At 44.8% G+C, this 12,170-nt stretch overlaps 1 protein-coding gene across 1 annotated transcript in view; it reads right to left on the reverse strand.

Annotated features, from left to right (window-relative positions):
- Positions 1–245: 245 nt before the first annotated feature.
- The window catches only part of elp6 (elongator acetyltransferase complex subunit 6), a 54,776-nt gene continuing 42,851 nt past the window's right edge, over positions 246–12,170 (reverse strand). The window contains exons 6-7 of the mRNA XM_085992518.1: positions 2,045–2,191; positions 246–624 (exon numbers count right to left, since the gene is read on the reverse strand). Coding sequence (XP_085848644.1) covers positions 496–624; positions 2,045–2,191 — 276 coding nt within the window. The 3' untranslated portion in view covers positions 246–495. The remainder of the gene's footprint in view (positions 625–2,044; positions 2,192–12,170) is intronic.

Below are 12,170 nucleotides of genomic sequence, written 5' to 3' on the forward strand. Positions count from 1 at the left end.
AATAGAACAGGTGATTGCTCAGAAAGAAGGAAGGGAGAGTTGATAGTGTGTGCGGGAAGGAAAGAAAGAATAATTGAGAGTTTAAAAAGCCAAATGGAAAGATTTTCTTACAGTTTGAACTGACGAACACTGCTGCTGAACTGAGTTATGCGGATATACGAGTCAGCAAATGGAAATATTGCAGTAACAAAACAGAAGTACTAAACTTTCATCTAGGTAACGCAATGTAAAATCTGGTCCGGAAGTTGGATCTTTGTGGATGGTTTTATGTCCTTACAAATGTAACATAAATGCTATAGAATGCAATTTATACACCCTTTTGAAACTAAATTATCAAATACACAAGCGAACCAAAGGACTCAAAATAAATAGCCCTATTCATTGTATGAAGTCCAGGCATCTTGTACTGGTTCCCAGATCATAAACAATTAAATCCATGTGCATTTCAAAAGGTTAAGAGTCCTCATGGCAGTGAAGCAATTCCAAAAGAATTCCCTAGAGCACAGCAGATGAGGTTCCTCTGGCAAAAAAGGCAACATTTTTGTCTTGTATTTTGTACTGGAAGATTTTGGTAACATTCTTTTCAGCCTTTACAGGTGAGGGGGAACGCCACGTTATCTTCAGCTGCATGCAAGAGAGATAAAAAAAAAAATTTTTTCAGAAGGATTGGCAGCAAGAACTCAAGCAGCACATGAGCACGATCCCCTCTCCTCTCCACCCTTCGATCCCCTCTCCTCTCCACCCTTCGATCCCCTCTCTTCTCCACCCTTCGATCCCCTCTCCTCTCCACCCTTCGATCCCCTCTCCTCTCCACCCTTCGATCCCCTCTCTTCTCCACCCTTCGATCCCCTCTCCTCTCCACCCTTCGATCCCCTCTCCTCTCCACCCTTCGATCCCCTCTCCTCTCCACCCTTCGATCCCCTCTCCTCTCCACCCTTCGATCCCCTCTCCTCTCCACCCCACCCTTCGGTCCCCATTCAACCAAGGATGGCAGTCAAAGTTTCAACCTCCTAATATCATTTTCCTCTGCAAGTATTTGGCCCCATCGCCACCCCTGGCCCGGAGCCGCAGCCAGCTCATTGCGCCATTGGCATCTGCAATTAGAACCAAATTCGAACGCTCCCCAAGGGTACCCCTTCAATCCCCTCTCCTCTCTCTCCCCCCATCCCCCACGTCTGATCTCCTAATCTTCTCCCCACGGAGCGGAGGAAAGTGCTGCGGTGCAGCCGCCACACCCTTTGAGTACAGCCCATGCGCGACTGCATCGAGTGCGCGTGCACGGTACCAAACGGGCACGCATGTGCAGAGAGAGTCAAAAATGCAGTGCAAATAATCACAACGTTCTTAATACTACCTTAATCGTATTGATATGTTGAGAGCAGGGATTATCCCCAACCTTGCTCTCTTTTCTAAATGCTTGCAGAGAAGTTTTCTCATTTCCAGATACACACATTGCTGAGCTCTCTTCCAGCAACGTAAATAACGACCTACCTGGCTGGAACGCAAACTGCAGCTACGGGTCTCAGCTGCAGCACAAGTGCTGGGCGACAGGGCTATAGGTGCCAACAACCAACTTTCCCCAGATGGCCGTTCTTTATACGCGAGCTGGGACAGTGTTAGAATTGTTGGCCATGGGGTGCATTGCAGATGCACTCCACCAGGGGTCACTGGATGGTGAATAGGAGTAGAAATTATAGCAGATTTTTTTGCCCTTTCCAGCTCATCGGCACCGGGGGAAATGTAGCTCTCCGGCTGCTCTCCTGGCTGAGATCAGCTAACTCAGCACAGATCAGGGATCCTGGGGCCTTCTGGCCTGTATGGTTCAGGGCCTCACTATACAGTGCATTTAACCACTAAGCATTCAGAAGGAGTCATGCCTTATGAATCTGCTTGCAGTTTATGAAGTAGCTCAGTTTAATCACAAAATAATTGGTGCGGGATTTTGAACTAGGCGGAAATCTGACCATAGCTTATAGTAGCCCCTCAAAACAGGATTTAATCTTTACCCGAGCTGATCTTTTAAGGATCATTACAAATATCGTACCTGACCATGGATATCCTTGCAGTACCCAGTGGCCAATCCTTCTACCTGTAGTATCAAGTGGCACTGGTGACTCAGTGATTTAACCACAAAATTATTTTCTTCATCTTCCAAATCCTCTGTGTCATGCATCAACACCACTAGGTTTCCCTGCAATACAAATGTTTTTCCCAAAAATATAGCATGAGTGACTGCGTTACTTGAAGGTATAAAATACAACAACTTGCATTTATGTAGCAAATAGTAAAACCTCCCAAGGCACTTCTCACAGGCACGTAATCAGACAAAAATTGACACCATGAGGGAGACATCAGGACAGGTGGCCAAACGCATGGTCAAAGAGGTAGGTTTTAAGGAGCATCTTAAAGAAGGAAACAGAGTTGGAGAGGTTTAGGAAGGGATTTACAGAGCTTAGGATGTAGACGACTAGATACACGGCTGCTAATGGTGGGGTGACAGAAGTGGGGGATACAGAACAGGCTGGAGTTGGAGGAAGAGTTTTCGAAGGGTTGTAGGCAATGTTCCCTTTAAGCTGCGCGGCCGCACAATGCTCCAGGGATTCCGTGCAGCCGGCTTTTCAATGCAAAAACTGCACATGCTCGGTATTTTGAATGGGCCACACGGCTCCCAAAAAAAATTGCAGGAAACATTGGTGGTAGGGCTGGAGGAGGTTACAGAGATAGAGAGGAACAATGCTATGGAAGGATTTGAGCACAAATGAGAATTTTAAAACTCGAAGCTTTATATGGACCGGGAGCCAATGTAGGTCAGTGAGCACAGGGGTGATGGGTGAACAGGACTTGATGTGAGTTAGGATACGGGATAAAAACATTTATTCTCAATATTCCCCCTGCTGAAGGTACAGACTCGCACTGGGTTACAGACCCACAGGCTCCAGTATCTTGTCAAGTTGACACAGTGTAAAATTAGACAGTGATTGTGGCAGACTATTCAACCATGGGGACAGCCCAATTAAGTCCAATCCTATCCTCGCCCAGTGTCCACACACTCCCTTTCCAGCAGTGGACATTAGATAGTGAGCAGGAGCAGACCAGGGTGCTGATGTTAATTTTAATACACTATCTTCACTTCAGATTAGTTAACTCAAGACAGAATGAGAATCGAACCAGACACCTTCCTGGTTGTTATATTGGAGTACCAGAACATTGTACTCATATGCCAGCGAGAGAGCAGTAGTTATGAATTCGGAACAGGAATATGGCATTCAGCCACTCGGGCCTGCTCTACCATACTTCAATTCCATTTTCCTGCATTTGCTCCATATCTCTTAATACCTTTAGCAAACAAAAATCTATCCATCTCAGGCTTGAAGGCTCCAATTGACTCATCATTCAAAGCCTTTTTTTTTGGTGGGGGGTGGGGGAGAAATAACTAGGTCTGACAAAAGGTCATCGACCTGAAATGTTAACTCGGTTTCTCTCTCCACAAATGCTGCCTGCTCTGCTGGGTATTTCCAGCATTTTTTTTTTTTTATTGCAAAAAAACTGCTTCCTGATTTCACTCTTGAATGGCCTAGCTCTAATTTTAAGTTCACACGGACTGCAGCGGTTCAAGAAGGCGGCTCACCGCCACCTTCTCATGGGCAGTTAGGGATGGGCAATAAATGCTGGCCTTGCCAGCGATGCCCACATCCCATGAATTAATACATTTTTAAAAAAGATTATATCCCTTTGTTCTTGATTCCCCATCAGTGGAAATGGTTTCTCTGTATCTACCCTATCGAGTCCTTTTAACATTTTAAACATCTCGATCAGGTCATCCCTCATTCTTCTATACTCAAGGAATACAAGCAAAGTGTATGCAAACATCCCCATAATATAACCCCCTAAGCTCCAGTATCATTCTGGTGAATCTGTGCTGCACCAGTTCCAAGGCCAGTATATCTTTCCTGAGGTGCGGTGCCCAAAACTGAACGCAGTGCTCCAGATGGGGTCTGACCAAGGCTCTACACAACAGAAGCAAGACTTCATCCCCTTTGTAGTCCAGCCCCCTTTAGACAAATATAATTGAAACAGTATACAAAATGTTTAACTATCAAATGATTTATTAAGAATTCTTGCAGTTTTAAGTGCTTACTTTGTTTACTAAGGAGATCAGATTGGTCTATTTGCTCAATATAGTATTGTTCTTTGTTCCATTATGATCTTTTGTATATTCAATGCAGACATGCAAGATACTCTTATATGCCACAAGATAATAAAGTCGAAATATTTGAGATAAATGGTGACTTTCTTTTTCTTCAATCTAATTAGATTTTTAAAATCAGATTTTCAAACTTTGTGCGGAACAGCCCTGCAAATACTGACACATCCCATGTTCCATAGTTTTCAGGCAGGAGTAAACCATTGGTCCATCTAACTAACCCTCAAATTTACAAGATTATCCAAATGCATTTCTAGGTCTAATATTCTTGAATCTTAATTGCAGACAGCACCCTGTCTAGTTCTTTTTGAACTATGATGTTTCTCGTTCCACCACCCTTACTGGTAGTCTGTTCCTTATGTTGGTCACCTTTTACTGAAATGATTTGGCTTAAATTTCCCTAGTTCCCTTTGCCATCCTTTAAATGTAAAGCAGTGAAATTCAAGGCGGCAGCGACAATGTAAGGAACAATTTGCAGGGCTATGTGGAAAGAGCAGGGGAGTGGGACGAATTGGGTAGCCCTTTCAAAGAGCCAGCACAGGCAGATGGACAGAGTGGCCTCCTTCTATGCTGTATGATTCTCCAACCTATTTCTCAGTTAGACAATCCATCTCATCCTAACTTCTGAAAGACTGTCCGCTATCCAAAGCAAATCTAGCATACAGCAGCATAAACATTGTGCAATCAAGTATAGAAAAATAGAAAAATCTGATGGCTTTGGAGACTACTGGAAGTCCCCTCAGGAGAGGCACTGGAGTTCAGGGATCCCACTTTGAAAACATGCGAAGTATTGTTACAGTTTTCTGGGAATTGGCAGCAGTTGTTTTGAAACCAATGTTTAAAATCAGGAATGTTAAGTCAGTACAGAGTGTTCTGGTCACTCAGATCCCAAGAACAAATATATACAACAATGCCAAAGCAGTTGCAGGAGCAGCACTTTTTGCTTAACCAATTCATTACATTTCAAGAATCCAATGGGAGTTCTGAAAGAAGGAAGCCCTGCCTGAAAAGTAGAAAAGGATTTCTGCAGGAGAGGACAAGAAAAAAACAGAATTTATTCCGTAACTGAAATAAAGAATAGATTTGCCTTTCTAATCTAGGCTTTATTAACTTAAAAATCCTGTAGCACATCTTCAACACCCAGTCCCAACTAAAGGCTGGAAAGAACTGAATTTAAGATGGTCACCACAAATCACATGACATCAACTACCAATGAGATTACAGCATATATCCCAAGGCAGGAAACAAACAACCAATCACAATACTTCTTACTAAACATAAAGAATAATCACCACATTCACCCCTCCTTTTAAAATATACTCCAACCTAATAACCTTTACAATTTATAATTAATTATTTACAACTAAAACTATGCACAGACAAAATAAAACTATTCAACATGACACAATACTAAGTGAGCAACAATAAATAGTAACATTACACATAAGTATTAAGTATCTCTCAACTAAAACAATATATCAACAATTTTAAAACATTACTATCAATTTAAAAGTCCATTTTAAATCGGTCGACTGGATATCTTGTTCGTGTCGACCTTCTCAACCTTGGTGAAATTCCTTGCCCTCCCACACCAGGAGACACAGAAGTATCTTCTGCAGGAAGGCTATCCATATCCCGATTTTCAACGGTTTCCGGATTAGAAATCCCATCAGGAGGTAAACTGGGACGGTCATGAACATCCATCGAGGGCTGACTAATAGAAGTATAATTATCTGCAGTCGGATTGGAAATATTCGTAGTATCTGTAACAGCATCCACATTATCTGAATCATGACTATTGTTAATATCCTCAGAAGAGGGCTGGCCACCACAAGGAGCCAAGTCTTTAATTGAAACGGTACTTTCTTTCCCATCTTGGAATCGAATATGAGCATATTGGGAATTTGCCTCCAACAGCTCCACCTCCTCCACTAAAGGATCATATTTTGACAATCTAACATGGCGTCGAAGCAGCACAGGTCCCTGCATAGTAAGCCATGAAGGTACCGAATATCCCGTAGTAGATCTCCGCGGATAGTTAAAGAGCCTTTCATGGGGGGTCACATTAGTAGCCGTTGAAAGCAATGATCTAATGGAATGCAGGGCATCAGGCAGTACCATTTCCCACTGTGTATTCTTAAGGTTCCGGGATATCAAAGCCAACATAACTGCCTTCCAGATCACCCCATTGTATCGTTCGCACTGTCCATTACCCTGGGGATTATACAGGGTAGTTCTGCTAGTAGAAATTCCCCGACTCTGAAGGTATTCCTTCAACTGGGAAGACATAAAAGAACTTCCCTGATCCGAATGGATATACGCAGGCATCCCAAAGATGACAAAAAGTTGAGTCAGATATTTGATAACTGTAGCAGCTGATACATCTGCGCAAGGAAAAGCAAAAGGGAACCTTGAACATCCACAACAGTAAATATATATCGGTTTTGAGTAGTTGAAGGAAGAGGCCCCTTGAAATCGACGCTCAAACGTTCAAAAGGAGAAGTAGCCTTTATAAGATGAGCTCGTTGAGGCTTAAAGAAATTCGGTTTACACCGAGCACAGATAGAACATGATGAAGTCATCCGTTTGATGTCTTCAACTGAAAAGGGCAAATTCTTACTGCGTACGAAGTGTATCATCCTCGTAACCCCAGGATGGCATAAGGCATTGTGAAGATTAATAAGCGTATCTCCGTGAATCACAGAACAATAAGCCATCGACAGCGCATCAGCAGCAACATTATCCTTCCCCGGACGATAAACTATATCAAAATGGTAACATGCCAACTCAATCCTCCACCTCATTATTTTATCATTCTTAATCTTTCCAAAATGTTTGACATCAAACATAAAGGACACAGACTTTTGATCAGTTACCAACGTAAAATGTCGCCCCGATAAATAATCACAGAATCACAGAAACCCCCACAGTGCAGATAGAGGCCATTTCGGCCCATCGAGCCTGCACCGACACATATCCCACCCGATCCCCGTAACCCCTACACCAACACCAACACATATCCCACCCTATCCTCGTAACCCCACGTATTTAATCCCCCTAACACTAGGGGTCAATTTATCATAGCCAATCAACCTAACACGCACATTTTTGGACTGTGGGAGGAAACCGGAGCACCCGGAGGAAACCCACGCAAACACGGGGAGAATGTGCAAACTCCACACAGACAGTCACCCGAGGCCGGATTCGAAACCGGGTCCCTGGCGCTGTGAGGCAACAGTGCTAACACTGGGTCCCCGGGATCCCTTGCAGGACTTGTTCCATTGCCCTCTGCCACATAGCCGGGGCCGATGCTACCCCAAATACCAGTCGATTGTACTGGTAAAGGCCTTTGTGAGTGTTTATCATGAGGTATTTCCTAGATGCTTCTTCCGCCTCCATTTGTAGATACGCTTGAGCCAGGTCAATCTTTGTAAAACGTTTCCCTCCAGATAGTGAGGCGGAAATATCTTCTATCCGCGGAAGCGGATACTGTACTGTGTGCAGGACTGGGTTCACAGTCACCTTGAAGTCCCCACAGATGCGAACCTTCCTTGGCTCCCCAGGCGTGCTGCTCAATGCTTTCTTCATTACAGGAACGATGGGTGTGGCCCACTCGCACCAGTCCACCTTAGACAGCACCCCCGAATGCTCCAGACTCTCCAGTTCAGCTTCCACAGCTGGGCGTATCGCGTATGGCACCGGTCTGGCCTTGAAAAATTTTGGGGTTGCGTTATCCTCAATCTTTATGGTTGCCTTTACTCCTTTTAGAGTCCCTAGTCCTTGTTGGAACACCTCTTCCACGTCAGATAGAATTTGTGACAGACGTCCAGGTGCGACGTCATCATCTTTTTTGTCAGTCACAGTTGGTGCCAGAATGGAATGCCAATCCAATTGTAGTCTTCGGATCCATTCACATCCCAATAATGGTGGTCCTCCATCTCGTAGTATATACATGTATAGTTTCTGTGTGTCCTTTCCGTTATATTCAACTGGCACCCTTATTTTTCCTCTGGGGTAGACCTTTTGCCCCGTGTATGTCTTCAATACAATGGACGTGTCCTTTAAGGGTATGTGTGAGAATAGCCGCTCATAGTCTCGTCGATTCATGACAGTTAGGGCTGATCCTGTGTCCAATTCCATCTTCACTGGGGACCCTGCTATCATGAGGGTGACCCAAATGGTTCGGTGATCTTCTTTTGCGATCACATTGTGTAACTTTAAACTTAGTCGCCTGCTCACGGAGTCCTTATCACTCTCCTGATCTTCTGAACTACTATCTGTCAGTTTCTTTACTTTCCTGTACTGTTCCTTAGTAGTTCTTGTCGTGTTGGTCTTCTTTCCCGACCTGCAGACTCTTGCTATATGTCCCATTTTCCCGCATTGCCTGCATATTTTGTCTTTAAACCAGCAGTCCTTCTGCTCATGGGTTGTTCTGCCGCAGCAATAGCACTTTTTGGCTCCATACGCCATTTCGTTAGCGCTGTATTCTTGTGGTTTCTGTTGTATTTCCGCAGCTCCCCGTGCTGCTGCTTCGTAGGATACTGCCACGCTGAAAGCCTGTTCTAGCGTCGGGTCCTTTTTTGAAAGTAGTTGTTTCTGGGTTCCTTCACTCTGGAGCCCGCAGACAAACTTATCCCGTAAGGTGTCTGCCAGTCCTGCTCTGAACTGGCAGTGCTTCGATAACTTGCGTAGTTCCGTAAGATAGTCAGCATTGCTCTCATCTTTGTGCTGGTTTCTTTTATGGAACTTGAATCTTTCTGCTATCAGCAGTGGTGTAGGGCTTAGATGCTCCATTGGTTTAGCTGGGGTAATTAAATTCCGCAATAGGCCGTACGTACTCGCACCCATCAGATTTAATAATGCTGACGCCCTCTTTCCATCAGCCACCTCATTTGCCTTGCAGTACACTTCAATTCTTTCCACATACGTGGTCCAGTCTTCTACCTCGTTGTCGAAAGCAGTGATACTGCCACTTTCCGGCATCTTGGCCGATTTAAAATGGCGCCTCCCGCGCTTTTGCTTCTTCCCCAATGGGATAAAATGGCGCCTCCCACGCTTTTGCTTCTTCCCCTTACTGCCATGCTGCTCCTAGCATTCTACGGGGTAATGGTGGCGACCTGCGGCTTCGGCGCGTCTCGCTTTCCTTCCCCCGTTTAGTTTCTCTCCGCTGTCCTGTTCTCGAGCACCGACCGCGCCCTGTGCGCTCCACCCTCTCTCTCTTGTTTTCTTTTCCCGGCGACGCTGCGCGGCCCGATTTGTAGAGCCGCTCGATCGAGCTTGAGCCCGCCACAGTCCGGAAGGGTCAGCGTGCTACCTGCTACCAGCATGATTCGCTGGAACCACAGTCTCTCCCGCAGTTCTTCAAACACCGATGGATTCTTTGGGCGGTTGCCCTTGGTCGACGCCCGTTGCTCAGACTACGACCTTCCAGGACCTTCCTTTCAGGCAAGATCCCAGTGAGATGATGCCACATGGCAGCACGGTGGTTACGGGCGAAAATGACAATGTACACCTTGCCAACCTGGAACAGGTGCTCACGAGATTGCAGGAATATGGGCTACGAGCTAACCGTCCCAAATGTGAGTTCTTCAGGAGACAAATCTCGTATTGTGGCCACATGATTGATGAGGAAGGGTTGCTTAAGTCGCCGGACAAGATTGAGGCTGTAGTCAAGGCTCCAGCACCAGAAAATGTGTCGCAACTGAGGTCGTTCCTCGGGTTGGTGAACTACTACCATAAGTTCTTGCCGAATTTATCTACAATTCTGCACCCACTGAACACCCCCCTTCAAACTGGTGTACCATGGAAATGGAGTGATGAGTGTAAGCGTGCCTTTCAGGAATATAAATGCCAAATCACTTCAAAAGAAGTATTGGCCCACTACAACCCAACACTACCGATTCGGTTGGCATGCGATGCGTCACCTTACGGCATTAGAGTGGTGCTGTCACACAAATTCCGTGACGGTTCAGAGAGGCCAATAGCTTTTGCATCGCGCTCGCTAACCTCAGCCGAGCGTAACTATGCCCAGATTGACAGGGAGGCCCTCAGCCTGGTGTGGGGGGTGAAGAAGTTCAATCACTATCTGCACGGGCAGAAATTCACGCTACTGACTGATCATCAACCCCCGGTCTCAATTTTTAACCCAAAGAAGGGCGTTCCGGTGATGACGGCGCAACGGCTGCAAAGATGGTCACTTTTTCTAGGGGCACATCAGTATGACATAGAGTACAAAGGTACGAAACAACATGGAAACGCTGGTAGGCTGTCGCGCCTACCGTTGCCTACGGCGGAAGAAGCACCTGCAGTGGACCCGGTGGAGATATTCCATGCGGCCATAGTCGAATGTTTGCCTGTTACAAACGCAAGTATTGAGAAGGAAACCCGAAATGACCCGACACTCTCTCGGGTCTATGATTTGACGGTGAAGGGATGGCCAGCATATGGCGACTCACTAATGTCTCCATTTACGCAGTGCTTCTACTATTGCATACGCCTCTTTCTCTATTGAAGAATGCCTTTTTTCACTATTGTTCAAGGTACGTGAGAAAAAGGCCACAGGTCTTCCATTTTGGTTCAGAGTAGCCCCAATTGCAAAATCAGAAGCGTCCGTCTCAATCACAAAAGGAACCTGCTCATCAATAGAATGCACAACTGCTCCAAGGATATCCTTTTTAAAATTATCAAAACACGTCCTGGCCTCCCATGATAGAGGATATGTCGTAACCCGAATAAGAGGCCGGATCTTCTGTGAAAAATTTGCAATCCAATTAGAATAGTAAGAAAACAGTCCAACAACTCGTTGCAAAGCCTTAGAATTAGTAGGACAAGGTAAATCAATCAATGGTCGCAGACGTTCTGGGTCTGGTTTAATCTTGTTTCCCGAGATAATGTACCCCAGTAGATTTACCTCAGTGGTCGAAAAGGTACACTTCTCTTTATTGAAAGTTAAACCAACTTTTTCCGCAGCTTGAAGGAATCTTTCTAAATTAGAATCATGCTCCACCCTTGATTTGCCACACACCGTGATGTCATCTAAGTATGAAAAGGTGTCAGAGAGAGAGTTATCACTTATAAAAGCATCCATTGCCCGTTGAAAACAAGCAACACCATTAGTAACACCAAATGGTATTCAGCAAAACTGATACAGCTTTCCACCAGCCTCAAAGGCCGTATATGGTTGATCCTTCTTAACAATAGGAATCTGATGATAAGCACTCTTTAGGTCAATAGTGCTAAAAACCTTATACCGAGATACTTTATTGATAAGCTCATCAATCTTAGGCAAAGGGTACGCATCTAATTGAGTATACCTATTAATAGTTTGGGAATAGTCTATCACCATTCGTTTCTTATGTCTCTCGTTAGTCATGACAACTACCTGTGCCCGCCAAGGCGAACAACTAGGTTCAATGATTCCTTCCAATAAGAGACGTTGAACTTCAGAATTAATAAATTCTCTATCCTGACTGCTATACCTTCTTGACTTGGTAGCAATTGGCTTACAATCCGGCATCAAATTGGAAAAAAGTGATAATGGAGAAATGGATAAAGAGGTTAATCCACAAATAGATAAAGGTGGCTTAGTCCCGCCAAATGAAAGACTGAGAGACTCGTGTAACTGAAGCACATCATGACCAATCAAAATATCCGCACAGAGATTAGGCAAAACAGATAGGCGTGTATCAGTATACGTATTACCTAGAAGAATCAATTTCACAAGGCAACAACCAGCTACTTGTGAAGTGAGAGTCGTCTGAGGCATACACAGGATAGGAAACAGGCGAAATTTTCAAATGCTTCTCTTTTGCAAACTGAAGACTTATAAAACTCTCGGTACTGCCCGTATCTATAAGGGCCTTCACTTCCAACCCATTAACTTGGGCCGTAACTATAGCTTTGTTTAGGCCATGAGCAAATGCAGCAGAAATTGATGCAATAAACGCCCTATCTAAAGGCTGAATAG

This window comes from Somniosus microcephalus, chromosome 7 (assembly GCF_052327205.1).
Source record: "Somniosus microcephalus isolate GS21.2 chromosome 7, FLI_Smic_1.0, whole genome shotgun sequence".
Lineage (NCBI taxonomy): Eukaryota > Metazoa > Chordata > Chondrichthyes > Squaliformes > Somniosidae > Somniosus > Somniosus microcephalus.